This window comes from Zonotrichia leucophrys, chromosome Z (genome assembly GCF_028769735.1).
Source record: "Zonotrichia leucophrys gambelii isolate GWCS_2022_RI chromosome Z, RI_Zleu_2.0, whole genome shotgun sequence".
In the NCBI taxonomy this organism is placed as follows: domain Eukaryota; kingdom Metazoa; phylum Chordata; class Aves; order Passeriformes; family Passerellidae; genus Zonotrichia; species Zonotrichia leucophrys.
Window position 1 is genome coordinate 55,105,651 of NC_088200.1, and position 20,828 is coordinate 55,126,478.

The 20,828-nt window shown below is 41.9% G+C and overlaps 1 protein-coding gene across 2 annotated transcripts in view; it reads left to right on the plus strand.

Annotated features, from left to right (window-relative positions):
* ABCA1 (ATP binding cassette subfamily A member 1) overlaps positions 1–20,828 on the plus strand; it is a 90,114-nt gene that overhangs the window by 16,461 nt on the left and 52,825 nt on the right. For both annotated transcript variants that reach the window (XM_064735163.1, XM_064735164.1), the window contains exons 3-5: positions 5,234–5,327; positions 8,646–8,787; positions 9,655–9,776. In XM_064735163.1, coding sequence (XP_064591233.1) covers positions 5,234–5,327; positions 8,646–8,787; positions 9,655–9,776 — 358 coding nt within the window. The remainder of the gene's footprint in view (positions 1–5,233; positions 5,328–8,645; positions 8,788–9,654; positions 9,777–20,828) is intronic.

A 20,828-nucleotide genomic window follows, 5' to 3' on the forward strand; every position in this document is an offset into this window, starting at 1 on the left:
GAACAACAGGTCTGGCTTTGGAAGGACCCTGTTCAAACAGGAGAGTGTGGTGGGTGGACCGACACCAGAGGGCTTGAAGGTGCTCAAGACTTCTGTCCTGAATTCCAGTGTGAGAGAGTGTTGGAGTACTGAAACACTGGTGTCAGGTCAGGCAAAGAGGGTGCTTGACTGCTGTGTGCAGCAAAATAGATGTGAAATGAGAACCTGTGCTGAGACCTGCTCCGCTCTGTGGGTGAGACATTGCCAGGCTGCAGTGATGTGCCTGTGAGTCTAAAACCTTTTGAATGCTGCAAGCTGCAGCAATGGCAACAAAATCCTGCCACTTCCTAATGGCAGAGGTGGCAGAGGCAATAGCAGATATCTTCGGTCACTTTAATCATTGAGGGTATCCCAAACCTGCTATGTGACTTTACAACAGAAGATATAGATTAGGTGGATGGCATGAAGCATGTTCTTGTAGCGGCACGAGGATAAACCCAGGTAATGGATATTCTTCTGCCAAGATGTGTTCTGAGTGGCTGAAATGCTGTCCTCACCATCTGTTAACAGTGTAGAAATTTACCTGTTAAGAATAGACAATATATAAGAAGAATTTCTCCTTGTGATAAAAAGGGCACAGGAGTGTGGATCCAGTATGGTGTTCTTAGAATTCTTTTGCCTTAAGGTTGAGACCTCATAGGATGCTATACCTCTTGCAAGCAGTTAAAAGTCTGAGAAAGCATGGGGGTTTAGGAAATACCTGTGTTGGACAAGGACATGATTTGTGCCAACAGGTTTGTTCAGAGGATCTGGCCTGTTAGATCTGACCTTGAGGAGGTGTCAGTAGGGAATGTGAAAGGAACATAAGTTACTGAAGTGTTGAGTGGAAAGTGGTCTCTGATAAGCTTTCTGAACCCTTCAAATGTCAGGATGCTTGCCAGCTGGTTGAGTTGGGTTGTTTTAGAAACTCAGTGTCACAAGGGAGGAAAGGCTATCATATTTACCACTGGCAATGGTCACAGTCCCTGAAGTCTTCACTCAGGTGTCTGAGGCTTGTTTTTACAGGACTTGAGTTCAGTGAATTCAGAGCTGGAATTAGTCCATTGTTAAATAAAACAGACAAAAGGGGCTCACTGCCTCTATATCTTTTCTTGTATATAAACAGAGCTGCCAGTGATGATAAAGTTTTTGTTTTGCGTGGTTTTGCCTTTCATGGAGCCTGATCTCGCAGGATAGGACTGCCCACCAGAGAGGTCATGGACTGTGTCAACTGCAAGGAGTGAGCCTGTCAGCTCTCTGAATGTGGGTCACATCCTGCTCTTGTGAACAGTCTCATAGTTTAGAAAAATGTTGCCAATGAAGCTGGGGGAGTAGTCTCAAAACTGGCTGTGGCTCCTTAAGGTTGGATCTTCTCAGCAATTGCCCATGTAACCTAGGCCCTAAGAGCTAAAAATACTCTTCCTATCTTGCTACTGGAGGTCTAAATTTTGCTGGTTACCAGACTGCCTTTAGAAAGTAGAGGAATTCTAGAATGTTGTGGGATTTTCTGGAGTGATGTTTAAACTAGGTAAACTAGGAGGCTATTTCAGAGGACCTGAATTTTACAGTGGGAATGAAGGCTTGGTATATTTTTACCAGAATCTTCTGAAAGTAATAGAATCATAGGGACATTAAGTTTGGAAAAGACCTCCAAGATCATCAAATCCAGCCTTTGTCTGAGGAACAGCCTGCTTAATAGGAAATGGCAGAGAAGGGGCAGAACATCTCTTCTTACCATGCTGTTATCACAGCTGCACAGTTCTTTCTCTTTGCTTTCCTGTTAGGAGACCGTTGTCCTTGAGTTGTGTTGATGAAGACTCTGTCCCATTTGTACTTACTGAAGGTGTAGCTTAGAAATAGTTTGATCCTTACCCTTCTCATGAAAAATGTGGGCTAGCCTTGGCTTCCCACTGAACCCCCCCTTTGGCTGCTGTGAGTTTGGGCTGCATTGCGAAACCTGGGTTCAAAGCTCACCCTAATGTGTGCAGTTCAAGTGTTACTTTGTACTGGATGGCTTCCAACAACACTGAAGTGAGGGGAATGAGTTCACATAGAGAGGGAAAAAAATCATGTTCAGGGGTCACTGGGTAAAAACCTTCTTCTCCCTGCTTTCTTGCAAATGAGGAGACACCTCAAACTTGCATGGAGAGACTGGTCAGCTTCTGGTAGCTCCCTGCATTGAAACTGGACCATAAAGGTGGGAAGGGGAGTTGACAGTGGGATGGGGTGATAGTGTATTTAGTTCTTGCTCAACAGATTTCCTGTTGACACAATGTAGAGCTCAGCGTTTAATGGAATCCTGAATCAGGCAACTGGTATAAATTTGGCATGCTTAGGGATTAACCTTGGTAAAATTAGGACAAATTTGTTCCTAGCTGAATTCAGTTGCTGTGTGCAAGAGGGATGTTCCTTCTTCAACTCCCAATGGAGCTGGGATAGGTGAGGTGTTGGGTTCTTGAAGATTCATTTCATTATTTACCTGGCTGGTCGTTGCAGCACAAGAGTGGCAGAGGAGACTTGATTTTTCAGTACCTACTTAGAATGAATCTCAGTAAGACATGTTCCCTTTTGGTATCTTGGTGTCCTTGTCTGGAAATGCCAGAGTGGATGAAAAGTGCTGTCACAGCAGGGTCAGGAAGCAGTAGGGGAGGGAACCTACTGACCTTTAAGAGCAAGGAAAGATAAGTCAGTTTTTTGTTGAGCAGCCCAAGAGACTTGCTGAGGAGTCCCTACTGACGTGCTACTGACACTCTGATCTTGTCCCTGTGCAAATCTCTGGTGCAGAAGTTGCCGGCTGCTTCTCACAATGTAGCATTTTGGTAGCTGCTATGATACCTTCCTTCAGCTGTAAAGGTGCAGCGTGGTTCGAGCTGCTCCTTTCTCTATTTCTCTGTTGATGTGCCGAGTGAGGTGTGTTGTGCATGCAACCCACACATGGTTACCTTTGTGACTGTGTACCAGGTGTGCAGGAGAGGAGCTATGTGTGCGGGTGGCCTGTTTCCCCTGCAGCAACAGGGCTTCTTCTTGGGCACTGCTCTCCACCCCAGTGTGGTGTGACTGGGGCTGATATTCTCTGACCAAGCCAGGGCTTGTGCTCAAGGGCAGCATTTCTCATTGGTTCTGTAGCACTTGCAGGGCTGTGAGAGGCTACCTGTCCACACTGGTCACTGCAGGAGGCTTCCACAAGCCCAGCTGACACTGTTCTTCCCCAAACAGTGTAGCAGTAGTTGCTTGGGATATATCTGCTTGCCTATAGCCAGGGTGGCTGAGGGCTGTGACATGTGCAAAAGCATGACCATTGATGCTGGAAGACAGAATGGAGTTGTCCTGGTTTCATAGCCACTTCACTGTCAAGTGGAGGAAAAGTCCTGCTATGCCATCCTGGCAGCCGCTATAAGAGTATCTTGAAAACAGGAGTAGACAAGTTGTCAGTGTCCTAGGTCTAAACATTGATCTCTGGGAGCCAGAGCACTGTTTAACGCAGATGGAAGCAGGCTGTCAATGTTAATGGCTGAGTTGTGTGCTGCCACTGCATCATTTATTGTAATAAGAGACTACAGATACTGAGGCATCTTCCTGGTACCTCTGTTAGTGTGATCTCAGTGGGATTTCTTACCCAGTAGTCATACAGTGTGCATGACAATAACAGATGACAGAATATTCTGAGTTGGAAGGCATCCACAAGCATCATCAAGGCCAGCTCCTAAGTGAATGGGCCGTGTGGGGATTATGTCGGCAGCCTTGATGTTATAAGCACCACGCTCTAACCAGCTGAGCTAATATCAGGATCCAATGGTAACAATATCCCAGAATTATCTTGCAGAGACTGGCCCTGTTACCAGGAAGGCCTGGAAGACTGATGCTCAATTTTTATACCTTTTAGGTAGGGGTGCTATTTGCTGTTTGATGTCAGCTATGACGGGTATCTGTGAAAGGCTGTCCTACATAATTTCGTCTGCTGGATCAAGTGGCCTTTGTTTTAAAGCCCTGTTTTTACAGTGTGTGCTTATTTTGAGGTACAGTAGTTACCTAGCAGTTTGTCACCTCAAAGTTTGCATGGAGTGTCTTGTGCTGAGTGTTAAGAGTCCAGTTTTAGCTGTTAATGATGGAACATGGAAAAACATGTTTGTGGGTGGGGATACTGTCTCCCACTAGGTTGCAGGTCTTACACTCTGGCTTTTAAGGAGGATGATGTAGACTACTTATTAGAAAGGACTGAGTTTTTCAGGAAAAAAGTGGAAAAGATTTTTCTTCATTTGACCAAGAAAACACTCTGTTCTGCTGCTAGTAATAGATGAGAAGCATACAGAATATCAGCATAAAAAGCTTTCAGATTTTGTCTTGTAGCTTACTGAAAATACATGTTTATGCAGTCTTTCTGGAGCGGAAAAGTAGGAATGTGGCTTCTGAAGCTCAGGTCTGGGGAACTTCAGCTTCTGTCTCAGAAGCTCCAGGCTGGAGGCTTGCTTTTGTCCACATGCTTCTGAGGCATGTGACACATCTCAGTGAATTTTTCTGCACTTCAATACTTTAAGAAATGTTGTATATTTAATATACAGCAGGCTTTTTCTTCTTCTTGTCTTGTCCCTCTAAATAACTGAGTTCTTTATTTCTTTACCAGATATTCACTGCCTTTCTGTAGATTACCTGCACCAGTGGGTGCTGCCTACCTTCATGAAAAAAACATAAATTAGAACAAAACAGACTAGATATGAGCCTAATCTTAGTAGCTCTGCTTTCTAGATAGCAATACATGTCTGCAGTACTGAAAGAGTGGGTGTAGCATGCATCAGGACAGTTTCCATGCCTCATGTGTTAGGGTAGAAGCTTAATGGTCTGCTGTGAGAATGGGATATAAGTACCCCACTGCCTCAAAATATGGGATAAAAAAATTCAGCTCATTTCTAAAAAGATTATTGGGAGGTTTTTTCAGTTAGGGGACAGAAAAATATAAAAATAAGCCAAATATAGCCCTTAAGTACATCCATTTTAGTTGAATAACTGGCACATGTCAATGAAAAAAACCTTTTAATTCTTTGCACATTATCCTCTGAAGCTGGAGGAACAAACTTCTCGATCCTGGTATGTGTAGGCAGAGCAGAGTGAGACAGTGCTTACAAAACTGTTTTGGCTTAAAAGTGGATTGTCCTAGAACTTCTGTTCTGACCTTTATTTTGAGTATGATGTCTTAATACTTTGCCTTTATTGTTTCCAGTTCCAGCTGCTGATCGAAGTTGCCTGGCCTCTGTTTATCTTCTTCATCCTGATCTCTGTAAGACTTTCATATCCGCCGTATGAGCAGCATGAATGTAAGTAGCAAACACAGCAGCTGCACCCAGAATGCTTTTGTTTCATGGTTAGAATGCGATAATGCAGCTGGCAAGATGGAAAGAGCAGTGGTTCCCCACTTCAGTCAGAAATATGCAAGAGGGCTTAATAACTCCTTTGCTTCCACCTTGGAAACTGCAGTTAACTGATGATGTTACTCTAAGGACTGTAGGTTGCTGCTCTTTCTTGCTGTTTCTCATTTTGTATTTATATTAACCGAGAATTTGCTGTACAGCTCTGCAATATCTGTAAAACCTGCACACAACGCCAGTCTTATTTCTCTTTTTTGATCTGTGTGTGACTTAGCATAAAAGAATGCAGTGTTCTGATCTCTAAGAAGGCAATCTTGTTTCCAGGTAGTAAAGTGCATTAATGTATCACATTAAAGGGCACAAGAGTGATTCCATTCCTTCGAACTATTACAGTGTCAGCTCTGCATTTAGTAGATTCAGCAGTCATACGTTGCTGGCAAAAAAACAATTCTACTTTTCTTTTTGTGCCCTAAATGGGCAGATTACTGCTTTTCTTTCAAAGGAAGCTTGTTTTTTCTAAATGACTATCTATAGGCCTCTTTGGTTGCCATTTGATTTAGGAAGCATGACTTGTTTATTAGGAACATGGTGTTGTTTTACTGTGTTTGGTGACAGCTTCATACTGCAATTAAGTGATTGTGGAATAGCTTTTTGTTTATCTTTCCTTAGCCTGATTACTTCAAGGTAAGGTTTAAGGGTCAGCAAAATATATTTCTGAAGGGCCCTCTGAAGTGTTTCTTTCTTGAAATAAGGAAAGAACTCCCTTTTTACAGCACTTATCTTGTCTTTGCAGTGTCTGGGGCATTTTGTGCTGTTTGCTGTATGTTCAAGTTGGTATCTTTTTAAATCTGAGGTGTTAGTGTTTGCAGTTTCCCATTACAGTTTGACTCTGCTGATCCCATGTACTGCCTAACTCGCTTTGTTCAGCACTCAACAGCATAGTTAAAACTTGCCTAAGTTAAATCTCATATTTTACATGGAATTTGAACTGCCTCTTCTGGCTGAATGTTAGTGACATTAGGAGAGTTATAGACATGAAGCTGAAGAGAAGCAATTAGCGCTCTACTCAGCTTTTAAAAATAACTAGCAACCTTAGTGGTAATTAATTTCAGCTATGGCAGGGCTGTATATAAACTGAAACCTAGCAAGAGCTGTGATTTTGTAGAACTACTTGGCTTGGTCTTGCTAGTCAGTAGCCTTCATGTAAAACATTTGCTCTGGCACCATGGTGTCATGAGCATAGTTTTGAGTCTTTTACCTGCAATCCTTTTCCCTTCCCAATTACGTGACTATTATTGCTTTGTCTGCCTTCTTGCATTGTTCTGAGCAGTTACAGAGTAAAGGGCATCTGATAACTTTTAATTCACTTCTATGGCTAATTTTTCTTCATTTTTTGAAGACCTCCTTTGAATAGGTTTCTAAATTGTGTTTTCTGGATACGTTCGCTTATGCTGACAAATGTGGATGTGTTGTGAAGTGAAGCAGCTTTTGCTGGCCTGTGAGCAGACATAGAAAGAAGGCTTTTGGGTTGATGGCGAACTCTTTGGCAACCCTGTGGATGCCTTAAGGGAAGTAGGATTGTTATCTGTAGTGGCAGTGTTGTATGCTGTTATGAAATCACTTGTAGGTGATAGCAGTAATGCCTGGTGATAGCAGTAACAGAGCCGTGTGCAAGTGCTTTGTAGCCTCCACATAACACCAGCATTTTAATGGTAGTCTTTTTCAACAAAACAGTAAAATTTTCAGTTTTCTTTCCCTGAATGAGAGGAACCAAGGATTGGACTGCTGTCAGGATTTCTTGTTTCTAGCAGCCTGGCTTGGTGTGAGGAAGTTTTCTCTTAAAATGGGAAGTAACAATTAACTTTGAAGTGATAGCTATGTGGCTTTCACCAGACCAGTGAGAGAAGACAGATTGCTATTGGGCCAGAGTGCTAGTGCTGTCTTGTGTCATGTAGAACCTTCTTTTCTGTTCCTGTGACCCTTCAAAGTATTCAAAATGCACTTTTTTGGCAGTGGGAGGGAGAGAAGCTGACAAGACGTGACTAATCTCTTCTGAAAAGCTAGATGTTTGCAGTACTGTAATTGAAAATTATGTGCAGCACTGTAATTGAAAATTATGTTGCACTGTTTTCTGTGTATCTTATCTGATTTAAAACCAACAGATTCCTGCTATACTCTTGGAGAAACTGGTGTTACATGGATCACTGTGTCTAAATGGTTACTATAAACTCTTGTGTGGTTCCTCTTTTGACATTGCTCTGAACATTTTCTTGGAGTTACTAACAGTGTAAAATGAAGGGCATGGAGGACAGAGATGATGATTTTCTGGGAAGTTTTACAAGATGAATCTGAAAGTCTTAGCATTTTTCCTCTTTCTCCCTCCTTCACTGCAAGCCCCTCAGCCAAGAACAAAAAGGTAAAATGAAACAAAAGTCAGGTCAGGTAAATAGCTCTTCTATTTTAAACAGAGAACTAGGAGCAAGAGTTCCCTGGAAACACTAAGCTTTGTTTCCTTAATGCTTCTCTTGCACAGAGTTCTTGCCTTTCTCCAGGGAGGGCTGATATGGTTTCCATCTTCCTTCAGCCATCCACATTAATTGGCCTTGCTGTAATTTAACAGATTTGATACCTTCTTTCTTGGGCTTTGATACTTCTGTTGGAGTTGTGGAGGTAGGGAGCCAACCCCCTGAATGATGGCAGGCATGCTGGGAGGATGAGGTGGGCACCAGAGGGGAGGGGGTGGGCATCTGATCCTCAGAGTCTTGAGCTTTGAGATCCTGAGAAAGGGACATAATCTTCCTCCAAGATCCTGTCCCTAGTGTGAAGGTGAGGAAGCAAGCTTGTTGCAAAAAGAAGCCTGACAGTTTATGTAAGGTCCAGGATTATACAAGGGAGGCCTTTCTTCCCCAGTCATTGTGGGGGGATATGGGATTCACAAGTATACAAGTGGCATACTGGTGGAGATCTGCCATGACTAGTTTTTTACTGCTTTGTTCTTATACAGGATGTAAACTCTGGTCTATGACTTCACTAGTTCTTTTGTGGAAAGGTTTAGACCTCAGCAAGAAGATTTGAAAGAGCAGCATGGAGAGTCTAATACAGGCTCAATTCTTCATAGGACTGAGTGTTGGCTGGTCTGCTCTTTCCCCAAGTAGGCACTTGGGGGCCATAGTCAGTGCAGGGTTAGCGCTGCTCTTCAAATACAGTGCTGTGTAGTAGAGGACTGTATCAAGTGTTTGTCTTCTAACTCCTGTCTTTCTATTCTAGGTCACTTTCCAAATAAAGCTATGCCTTCAGCAGGAACCTTGCCATGGATACAGGGGATCATCTGCAATGCCAACAACCCATGTTTCCGCTACCCAACTCCTGGGGAATCCCCTGGTATTGTTGGAAACTTCAATGCCTCCATGTGAGTCTGTCTGCTTATGCCTCATCTCTGTTCTTAGGGAAACATGGGGGAAAGGGGTATTTGGAAGTCCCCTATCAGTTGTGAAATCTTACACTGTGTGAGGGTTTTGCAGTTTCTACTGCCTCTGTAGTACCAGATTCTTCAGTTACCAAGTTCACAGGGGCAAGCAGGCAGCTGGTAGGCATGCAGAATTCCCAAGTTCAGTTACCTGAAGCTCTTGGTGAATGAAAAGCTTTGCATGGATAAGGACTGAGCCCATTCTTTTACCTGGGCTCAGAATTTGACCTCAAAAAAGTAAGGCTTTTTAAGATGCTCCTTTTTTCAGAGCATCTTTTTTCCTGGTTAATGAACCTCTGAACAATGTAGAGTGAGAGGCAGTTGAACATATTTAGGGAATACTCCCTGATGTTTATTGCTTATTGCTGGCTGATATGATGCAGGAAGCACAATTTATGGCCAGCTTTCTTATACTTCGCCTTACTTGCTACATTCATGGTCTCAGGAAAGACAGACTTAATGTAGAGCATAATGCATCTGGAGAAGCATTTGAAAGGAGCAAGGATATTGTTAAATTATTGTGCTTCCAAGAAGCAGCAGTTTACAGGCAGCAGGAACCCCTCTCCATCTCTGTCATAAAACTGCTTTCAAATGCATGATGTTCAGTGTAACTTATTGATTGATCTTGCATTAGCAGACATCTTTTATTAACCTCCTTGGATTGTCGCTGGGTAGTCATTGAGGAAAGTTTTTGTGCTGGCCTGACATAATTAGAGGGGATTAAAGTTTGGAATTGGTATGTAAAACTGTATCTGTGGATGGTGGCTCATGGAGCTGATGACTGCTGGTTGTTTTTCTATTTTCCTACAGTATTTCCCGCCTGTTCTCGGATGCCAGGAGGTTACTGTTGTACAGCCAACAGGACACAAGTATAAAGGATGTCCAGAAGGTCCTGGGAAAACTACGCAAGTTGGGAAATTCCTCTGGCTTAGGTAATAGCCTGATAGAAAGAGTCAATATCTGATATTTCTGGCCTGGTTAATTCTGTGTGCGGGTAAATTTCAGGAATGTGCATGTGAATGTGCACTATTATAACTTGCAGCTTATGGAACCTTTTCCAATCCTCCAGAAGTACCTTAAACCTCTCCTGTGTCAGAGCTTTGTGTGCTCTTTAGTTTATTTGGTGGAAGAAGAAAGGCATGGTGTGTAATGCCAAGAACAGCAGCTGTTTTGGATGTGAAACTATAATCCTGAGCACACTGAAGTTAGTTAAAGTGTTTGTTTTCTCAAAGGAGCTGAAGTAGTGTGTCTTTTTGGAAAAGTACTAGTTATTTTGATATTTTGTGAAGCAGTGAACACAATGTAGCTGCAATTTAGTGTTCTACCCTCTGAGCTCCAGAGGGAAGTGTGCTGGAAGAACACAGATGGAGAAATACTGATGTTGGCCTCCCAATTTACAAACACAAAACTGGTTATCTGACAATGAAATATGCATTTGCCTTCTTGCATTTTGTTTTGGTTTTGACTTTGCTGTTGTATACTCTCTGATATTATCTGGCAGGATTTTGAATGGCAGGGTACAAAAGAAAACTGTCTAGTTTCACTGCCCTATTTCCTGCGAAAATTAGAATCCTCCCATTTTTAGCTTGTGTGAGGAGATGGTGTGCTTTCCTGCCCTGTGCAGATAAATGAGTGACTAGTGTGAGATCACATGGGAAGCTTGCAGCAGAGCTCTGTCCAGTCTCAGGAAATAATGTGGCAGATCCTTGCTACTGCCAGGCCTCTCTCATGTGGCGCCTAAAAGTTTTTTGGCATATTGTTCTCTGAAAGATTGTCTGTCTTGGCTGCTGTGTTAGTGTGGCATGTGGCTAGTGGAAGTGATGGAAAGTAACCTTTTAGAAAGACATACAGCAGGGAAATAGAAAAGGGAGCATGGCCATTGAGGGTCTTCACCCATAACCTTTATGCAGCATGTAGAGCTCTTTGGATATAGGTAGTATTTTGGTGTTTTGTGAAAATTGCCCTTGGTTTCACATTTCTTCTTAGCTCTCATCATTTGAGGCTCAGGCAGGCTGCAGGGAGAAAAATATCTGACCTGATATGATGTGAATAGTGTCACACAGTCTGATGTGTACTGAGCATACCTAAAGCAGAGATGGTGTTTTTACATTCTTTTCTGTCTTGCTCAGTACATTGCAGGTCACCTTGGAATAATCTGTACTGTTAGTGGCAGGTTGGCAGTATGTGCTGAAGGTATGTACAGACATGGACTGTGCAAGGTATTTGTGTTGGGTATTTAACCCCCCTCTCTCCTCTCCTCTTCAGAGTTGCGCAGAATTCTGATGTGATCACAGCTGCATATAATACTGTAGTCTACTGACTCTGACCATTAGTTCATAGTTGTGTATAAAGGACACGCCTTCTTGCTAAGGAACTCAGTTTCCATACCACCAGGTCTTCTCTCTTTTTACTCACAGAACTGGTGACATCCTCACACTTTTACCTAAATCTGGAGCAGCTTCAGAAGGGAGAGGATACAGAGTGAATCCTTTGTGCAGAAATGGACACATAATGAACACAGCCAAAATGAGTTAAAATGACTGTTTCCCAAGGAGAAGTTTGATGTTGTTTTCATGGATATCTTCAATTGTTTGGTTTGTTTGCTGGGAACAAGCTCTCCCCATCAGAATGACAGACAATTATTGTCACTGGTTTTACACTTCTAGTAGTAGTATTTTACTCTTTAGTGTTATTTCTTTTACACTTGCATTGACAAGTTAACTCTTCCAAAGAGAGTAGATCCTGGTGTGGTGTTTTGAATTGAGACGTGCAGTGAATGTCAGACATGGACATTTACAAGAACATTATTAAAGCCATAAACTGAAGCTCTTGCTGCTGGGAAGGTCTTAGGGGGAGGAGTGATTCCAAGAAGAGTTTTTTTTTGCCTATGGAGTACTTTACAACTTGAAAGTCAGAAGCTCATGTTTCTCTCTACTGTAAAGACTAGTGGACTGACTGTAAAAACAATCCTCAGACCCAGTCACACAGACTATATTTCTATAATAAAATATTTCAAATGTGTAATCAAAAAATCAAGCCTTTGTGTCATTAGAATGACAGAATGTCCATTGTTGGTAAGGCCTTTGGAGAACAAAGCCTGTTTTTCTTTCTCATGCTAATTTACAAAGCCATCCAGCTTGGTGGATCCTGCTGTCCACTCATTGGTTGTGTGATTCATTCTTTGACAGCATGCATGATACAGCATCCTCTAATCTTAGAAGCATTCATTTATTTATACTTAGCAGTGCTTAGATTCCTGTTCCAGGGAGGTCAACTCTCAGTTGCTGTTGATGATGAGGTGTGAGAGATGCAAATCCTCTTCCCTCTGGAGCATTTCTTCCAGTGACTCTGGGAACCTAAGGAGACAGTAGGAGTGGGTGTCAGATATAAGTGCACCACCCAGCCTGAAAGCACTGTCTCTATATGTGTGTTTCCCCCAGTAGCAGGAGAGCTCATTATCAATAAGCTAATAATTGAAAATGTAATATCCTGTATGTTTAAACTCTCGCCTGGACCTGAAGCCATGTGAATTGGTGGTGCAGACAGGTGGAACTTCACAACTTCCCCAGTGGGATGTGCTCCTTAGTGTGACATGGACTCTGTTGGAGTTTCTGCAGCTCCTTTCTCCCCTCACACGCTCTTCCCACTACTGCCAGATGATTTTGAAACAGGCTTCTGGGAGTTATCTCTCATTGCTAGCGTGCAAATTGGAGCTAATGCTGGTCATGCAGAGCATTCATGTCTATATCTGGTTTCTGATGTCTGAATCTGTTCAGAGGGCATTTGCCAGAGTCCTTTCACTGGAACCTTCTTTAAAACAACCCTCACAAACTAAAGTTGAAGGTGTGATTCTTAGTCATCTGATCTGAAGTTAGGCATGAGCTGAACCTTGGGAATGAGAGACCTACTTAAGATGGCTCATGTTGCTTGTACAGGTATGAGCATGTCAGTGTCTTTGTTAAACACAAGGTAGGACATGAAGGTTTTGTTCAGGACATGCTATCCACTCATTTCAACCGGCTTTGTATCTTAGGCATTTCTTGATAAGGTGGGAGATAATTCCTCATAACAGGGCAGTTTGTGCAGGAGTTGGAGGAGGGACAACAGAGAAGATCTCTCTGTTGGAGAAGAAGGTGTTATTAGTAGGGAACAGTTCAGTGTGGCTTCATGTAGCACGTTTTTTGGCCAGGATGCCAGGATAAAGTGCTAAGTGGTGGTGTGAGGGAGTTCAGCACATGCACCTGTCATGCTCTATGGCCACTGCTGTTGTGCGGCTGCTTCCAGCAAACCCCGAGCAGTGAAATCTACGTGCAGGTACACACATACCATAACATAATCAATTTTGCAGGCAGATGCCAGGTGCCCTCTCTGTTCCACTTGTTACATGTCTGTCCAGCAATGTCACCAAGGTCTTTAACACTCATGATAAGGCAGAGTGCAAATCAGTACAGAGAGTCAAAGACCTTGGTGACGGCACTTTCAAGAGCATGAAAAGGCTGCTGGGATCACCAGCTGCAAGCACTGAATTTGCAGCTGGCCTCAGTGCCATTTTATCAGGCTGACTGTTAGCAAGAAATAAGCTTCTTCTGTTTTGAAAGATGGAGAAACAGCTTGCTATTGACTCTGAGGCACACTTCCCTTGTTTCTTCCTTCTGTCTACATGACTCTAAAATACTTTGTTCTGCAGTGCCACAGGATAATAAATTAACAGGTATAATTAAAGCCATCTTCTTTGTTTGCTGCTAGAAGTTGCAGATATAAGCTAGCCTGGCTAGTATTTACTGCATTGCTTTTAGTTTTCAGTGATCCCAAAGGGCATGTTTCTATTTTTCTTGAAGCCAACCCAACTAAATGAAAATGGAGCAATGAAATAGGCAGAGAGAAACAAACATCGCCTAAGAAATTGCATCAGATCTCGGGCTATTATTCCACATGTACCCTGCCTGTCCCAGTTGTTTGCTGGATTAGTATTGCTTGTGGCAGAAGAGACAAACATCAGCTGGGTGGCATTCTTTGCTGATGTTGCACTCTGCTGCACACAGAGATGATGACACTGAAGGAGTTTGCAGCCTGTCCTCTGGTCAATGCTATTAGTGCTTTGTTTATTTAACAGGTGAAGGATGGTAGAGGGCTTGGGCTAAAGAAGAGCCTTTGGAGAGGCTTTCTGGTGGCTTGTGTATTACTGTATGATTACAGGGTGCTCAGGGAAACAGGATGTCATACATTATCTGCTAGGTAACATTAAGGTGGTGGCTAACTCCCTCCTCAGTGTCTTGTCCCTAACAAAACTGAGCCCACACCCTCAAGCTAAACATTCAGATTGGTTCTTATACCTGCCTATGCCTGCCTAATTAGACTGGTTTCTTCCCTGACTTCCTTTGGGAAGAATCCTAGCAAAAACCAGCTAGGCTAGAATGAAGACTAGCAAACCATATGTCCAGGTGGCCTTCATGCCCGGAAACACCTCCAAACACTAACTGTGGCAGGGTGGCATTCTTGTTGCTGCACATAAATATGCACCTGGGTTCTCTGATAATGTGCTCCACAGAGACATTCAGGTCCTTGCCTTTCCTTTAGGCCAGGGGAAAAGTGTTGCCAAAAATGCTGCCCTGTGGTATCAGTAGAGAGGTCTTGATTTATTGAGGTAGGTAGGAAGGCTACTTTACCTTTGTGTATTCAGTGGCAGTTACCTTGCACTAGCCCTCAGCAGAACTCTCTAGGGCATTCCTGGCTGCTACTGCCTCCCAGTCCAAAGCATTCCTCCAGGAAGGGGAGTCTGGGACTGTGTGGGAACCGGTGTGATTTCTGCTGGGTCAGATGCAGCCTGTCACAATGAGCAAGTGGAAGAAGTGGCCGGTACTGGGTGCCTGGGTTGCACAAAGATTGTAGTTGTTGATTGGGTAGGAGATTCAGGTACACATGGCAGTTTTCCCACATTTGCTTAATTATTATTTTTTTATTTGCTTAATTAATTTTTTCTTCAAATCTCTGTGCTACTAAACAGGCATATAAATGAACGTTCTTAGAGTTTATTTTTTTAAGTAAACGGAAGTTGTTTAGGCAACTGCAGATCTTCTGGAAAAACATTTCCAAAACATTATTGGAAGGGCACTTTAGGTCCCTTATTACAGGCTGTGGGCAAAGTCTCTCTGTGAATCCAATTGGTGTGTTATTTTTTCTGTCCTCAGCTGAAACTGGGAGGCTGACAGTCAAGAGATAGGCAGAGGTGGAAAAGACTTCTTAGGGCAGCATTGGTCCCAGGTTTTTTATTGGGCAATAAGGTGTATAGCTTTAATTAGTTAGGTGACATGATATTTGCATAATTCAGAAAATAGTGTCCTGTAACTACAATATAATGATATGGAATCATCATTTTCAATAGAGCCCGCTTTCCTTATTATTTGGAAGCCAAGGATTCCAAATAGTGATTAAACTAATAAAATTATCTTGATAGAGGTCAAAGTACAAAGGTCTGCTGTACTTTAGTATCTGTTTCCTGGAGAATCATACTTGTTTTCCATGGGACTTTTTATGAACAGTTGTTACTATGTGACTTTGCTTAGAGGTTGAGGTTGGTAAACACATCTCAGCATAACGTGCTGTATTCTCGTTCTGTAGAATTGGGCTTTAATGCTGTTTTTTGGTCTGAACTTCCTTCATACAGAAATACTTCTGAAGATAGAAGTTCAGAATTATGCCAGCTTGGATTCTAGGTAGATATGTATGGATGTGATAGAGCAAGACTGAAATCTCTTTGAATGGGGAATTGAAAAAACATATGCAGTGTTACTTTAAATCTGGCCTTGCTGTTGTGTCTGAACTATACTACGTGACAGGAGCTTGAGAAAAATGTTTCTGAGAATCCTGTTGCAGAAGATAGTGTGAAACCTGTTAAAAAAATAAGGAAACTGCAAGCTTGTTGACTAAGGCTGCACTGGCAGTGTAGTTACTTTAGACCCAGCTAACCTGGTGCCAGTTAATGGCACTGCAAGGAGAGGAGTCAACAGCACCCATAACTACAATTAGCAACAGAGTGTGGTTGAGTATCCAGTAGATACTAAATTTCAATTTCTTAATTTCTTTCCCCTTTATCTTGTCTAGATAAAGATACAATGATAAAGAAAGGAAGAATTGCATACTGTACTTATCAGTAATTAGTATTAGTATGTGCTGCAGAGGTAGTGCCATCTTTAAAAGTTCTGGGTGTTCTCTTTAGTCTTGTCTGTCAATGCTGACTTTTATTTTAAACCAGCAAATAAAGTGGAAAGCGTTAGGTGAGCAGTTAGGCTTCTCACACTTTGCTATTATCTCCCACTTTGTGTGGAACTTGTCAGTACAGCTTGTTAATGTCAGGATTATGTTGACCAAACTTATGCTGTTTTAGCCTTAATTTGCATTTATTTTCTGCTTTCCACTCTGGCAAATTCTGCATTTCTTTTCACTGACTTCTAATCTCAGAATCTTAAGAAATGCCTGATTTGTGGAAGATTGCATTGGGTTTGTTTAAGCTGCATTCTGAGGTTGGTTGAGACAGCAGGGTAGAGACTTTCCACATTGAGCTTAGTGTTAGTACTCCCCTAGGAAATATGTAACACTGTTATTTGATGAAAAGTTCAGCTTTCTCAGGGGATTTCTGTGGGCCTGAGCTCTCATGAGAGTGGTGATTATGAAATTGCCCCGTTTGGAAAAAGTCCTGTACACTTCTGTGTTTGGTTGGTACTAAGGCCAGAGTGCCTAATTTAGGTCTGACCTCCCATATCTCTCAAGTTAATATTCAGCTTTGGAGCAGTCTCTTGTGATAATACATTTTATCTTCAGCATATATTACAAACACTTATTACCTAATTTTTACAGCATTCCTGTGAGCTAAATAAATAAACAGCTGCCCTCATTCTCAAACACAGTAGGATGTGGCAGTTTTCAGTGCAGTCAGGATGCAGTAAAAACTGATGGCTTTTAAAAAATGTTGGTGGTAAATCAAGTTCTTTTTTACACAGGCAAGAGGACAGGGACCTGCATGCCTAATTTTTTTGAAAATCCATGACAGTTCAATTTTTGGCCAATCTTTCATGTTCTATTTAATACTTTTGGTCATAAAATAAGTGATTTTTAGTAGCAGGATCCTGACTAAAATGAAGCAAAATATTCTGCCACCTGTGACTGAATTTCTTTGCAGCTTTATTAAAATGTGGCGCTCTCCACTTTCAACCCTAGTGATTTTTGCTTTTGCTGTGTTTTATTGAGTAGTAGTTGTGAATTCATTGAAATACATTTTAAATTCATTTAATGAGTTTTATGTTTATACTTTCATATGTTTTGTTTTCAAAATTTTGGAAAAATCCATTTAATTAAATGCAACAGCTGCAGAATTAAAAAAATAGGCATATGCTTATGTATTTACTGAGTGTCAATAAGTAATAGAGTTTTTTAAAACCTGGTATTGCTTAGGCCTGTGTATCAAGAATTCTCAGCTGATAAAAAATTAGTGTACCTTTGAAAATTCAGTGGAATGTCACTCATCTATTAGCTGGAGAACTTGCCCAAGCTTTTTTTTATGCTGACCTGGCAGCACTCTGTGTGCTATAGTGGGGGAGATTCATGCTGTTCTGTGACACACATCCTCTGTAAACAGCCAGTTTCCTTCCCTTTCTAATTTAGCTTTAGTTTTAAGAATGGTGCAATAAAAGGCCCTTTAAAAGGATTTAAAATAAGACCCTTTCCTGTGAGTTTTGGTGTTTTGTGGTGTTTTTTTCCTCCTTCTGTTCTTCTAAATGTATTTTTAGAGGAACATACACCTGAGGTAGTATTTAGGTATGTTTTTCTTGACATTGTCAGAAGGTTTACTTAACCACAGACAGTCAGAACTTAATAAGCATAAACTATTATATCTTTGGGGGTCTTTTCGTTATAGTTCTCTGTCTATTCTGACAAGTGCAGCTGAAACATATTGGACCATATCTGAAGCTGATTGAGCATAGATATGGCCAGAAGGAGATTTGCTGATGGGGCATAGACAGCTTACTGCAAAGATAGCAATATCTGCAGTCTGAATGCCTGTTCCGGATTGTGCCAGCCACCTCCTTAGGAAAGCAGCACTGCTGCCTACCCAACAAAAAGCTGCTTCAGAACAGGAGGGAGAAAAATAAAAAGTGGATTTGACACTTGAGACCTAGTGTGGATATGGAAGTCCATGATCCCAGCAATTTTCATTGTAGCAAAGGCACAACCATGTGACAACATGGTCAGCAGCCATTGCCTATGGTTTTACCCTACCCTTAGAGTAGGGTAAAACCATAGGCAATGGCTGCTGACCATGTTGTCACATGGTTGTGCTAAGCAGGTGACGAACAGTGTGCTGTAAAGCCAGAGAACACAAAGACAACAAAGTAGCCCTTTAAGACCACAAGTGTCTTCACCAACCTCATCTTTTCCCTTCTTTTTCATGTAATCTCTACTGCTACCTTAAAGTGCAAGGAATTTCACTAGTGTATCCGTAGAAATGAGGTGTAAGACCTCTCTGGCAGTACATACTCCATTTTTTTCAAATAATTGCACTGCTTTCTGACTCTGGTACACAGAATCAGGTTCCTAAAGTACCAGGAGGCACCGCTCTTCTCTGCACCTAGAAGTAATCCAGTCCTCTGTGTAAAGCAGAGTGGTCCAAATGCTCCAGGGTGTATTTTCACACAGCAAGTTATGTCAGTACCTAAGGGAAGGACTGGTTAGTATATTGACAGGTCAATAGGAAACCAGCTGGAAGGATGAGCTCCTGAAACTGCAAAGGCAGGTTCTGTTTGGGACCATCCTGATGTAATGTAGTATAATGTCACACTTAGAATGTGAGAGACATGATTTCCAGCTAAAACTTTGTGTGAGTTTGGGCAGTCATTATTTACTAAGCATCTGTGTTTCACTAGGTACAGAAAACATAATCTTTTCTTTGGTGCTGAAGTTTGAGGGTTTTATTCCCTTCTGTTGGACTTGAGACTCAAAAGCAAGCCCAAACAACTGTCCGTAAGGGTAACTTTGCAGTGACCAACTAAATTGAAATATTGGTAGCAATCATGGGAGATTGAAATAATTTGGATGTAGATGTATTTTCAGTGGAAGCAGACAGTGTTTCTGGTTAAACTAAGTGGAGTGTAATGATTGGCTTATTGTGGTTAATCTTCAGCTTTTTTTGATTTGTTTTACTCTTTGTTCTGAAGGTGGCTTATGCTGCAGTGTGCTGGAATAAGGAGCATTAGGACTTGGCACTAAATTCGGAAGAGTCAGATCTTCCTTAACATAGGAAAAGTAAGAGCTACTGTGATCTGCTGACTGCAGGCTTGGTATCTTGCTGAACTTTAGAATCAGTCAGATGTCAGTCAGGTTCCCCGAATTTGTGACAAGTAAGAGGAACAGATAACTGGCAGGATGAGCCTTCGCACGCAAGGGAGGGTAGTTTTTTCTCTTCTCATCAGCCTTTCTATGTAAGGAGGAACAAATACAAGTGCAGGACAGTCAAGGTGCTTTGATCCTGGAAAGCTCTGCCTGCTGTTTTGCTTAAGGTTCATCATTAACCGTGCCAGTTTAATGGGAGAAGCTCTTCAAACTGGATAGGTGGTGCTGTGAGAATTTTCAAGTAGGAAAATACTGCTGGATACATTCTGCCTGCTTGTTTTGGGGAGAGAATGATTCTCATATAAGTATCTTCTGGTTGCATTTGAATTAACAGTCTCACTGATACGTGCTTACATAGCCGGTTTATAAAATGACTTCTGCTATTAGTAATGGTCATTTGATGTCCAGCCCTGCCTTTTCCAGTGATTTGAATTTCTACTAAATTTACTGTCACTTTCTCAAGTAGAAGGAATTCTAGACAGGGTCCTCCTTGGTCCCAGCTTACTTTTTCAACTTCTGCTTAGTTCCATACATTTTTAATAGCATAGTGCCAGTGCGATTCCTTGTGCGCTTATGTTTGCTATTAGAATTGTGGTGGCACGTGGTATGTGACTGGATGTGATCTAGGCATTTGGTTTTCTCTCTCTACTGCGTGGGGTTTTAAAATAGATTTTACTTTGAGTTGATGTTTTGAAGCATCTAAAACCTGTATATTTCCAGGGCATAATATTCCCAGTGCTGTGAAAATCCAGTCTTAACATCAAAGAATTACTTCCTGACTCTGTAGAAGAACCCATCTTGCCCTGTGCTGGGTTTGACCTTTGGAGGGCCTTCTCTGTAGTTTATACCATCCCTGAATTTATTTGGTTTACCACTCCTAAAAATAATATTGTTGTATTAATGAAGTATTTTATATCGTCACATCTGTGCTCCATCATCTCTGTTACTAAAAAGCCAGTTCAGAGCCTTAGAAATTTGTCCTTATTTTGTGAACATTAGCAGGAGAATTTTCAACCAGTTATAATGCCATGCAATTTGAAGTTCTGTTCAGAATTTACTTCTTAAAGCAATACAATGACTATTCTTAACGTGTTTCCTTTAAGCCTACTTATTTTTTTTGCACTGTTGGAAGTCTGCATAATTTCTTTCTGCTTTTTTTGTTGAAAAACTCTATTTCATGGTTGTCTGTGCAGATAACAGAATTTGCCTTACAACAGGGAAAGTCTTGAGAATATCTGTTCTGAGGCACAGTGTGGGGCTTAGGGAGGTGGCTGGGTGTGCCCCTCGTTAGGCAGGAGCTCTGCAGGCTGTGTTTGCTGGCAGGGCTGTGGCGGCCAGCCTGAGGATTTTTCCTCTGTGCCTTGTGTCTTGGCTTTCTGATGCAGAGTCTTTCTCTTGTCATGTGTGTCATACAGGAAGAGGGCCTGATGGCCTTTGTGCAAAACAACTGCATGAAGGGATGTATTAGCCTTGTGGTTGATACTGGCTTCGCAAGGGTAGAGGTGGGATCTTGGCTTAATGGGCTCTGCATGCCTGAGGTCAGTGTACCCCCAGTGAAGGCTAGCTGGTTTGTGTATGTGCGTTGGCACATGCTGAGAGCT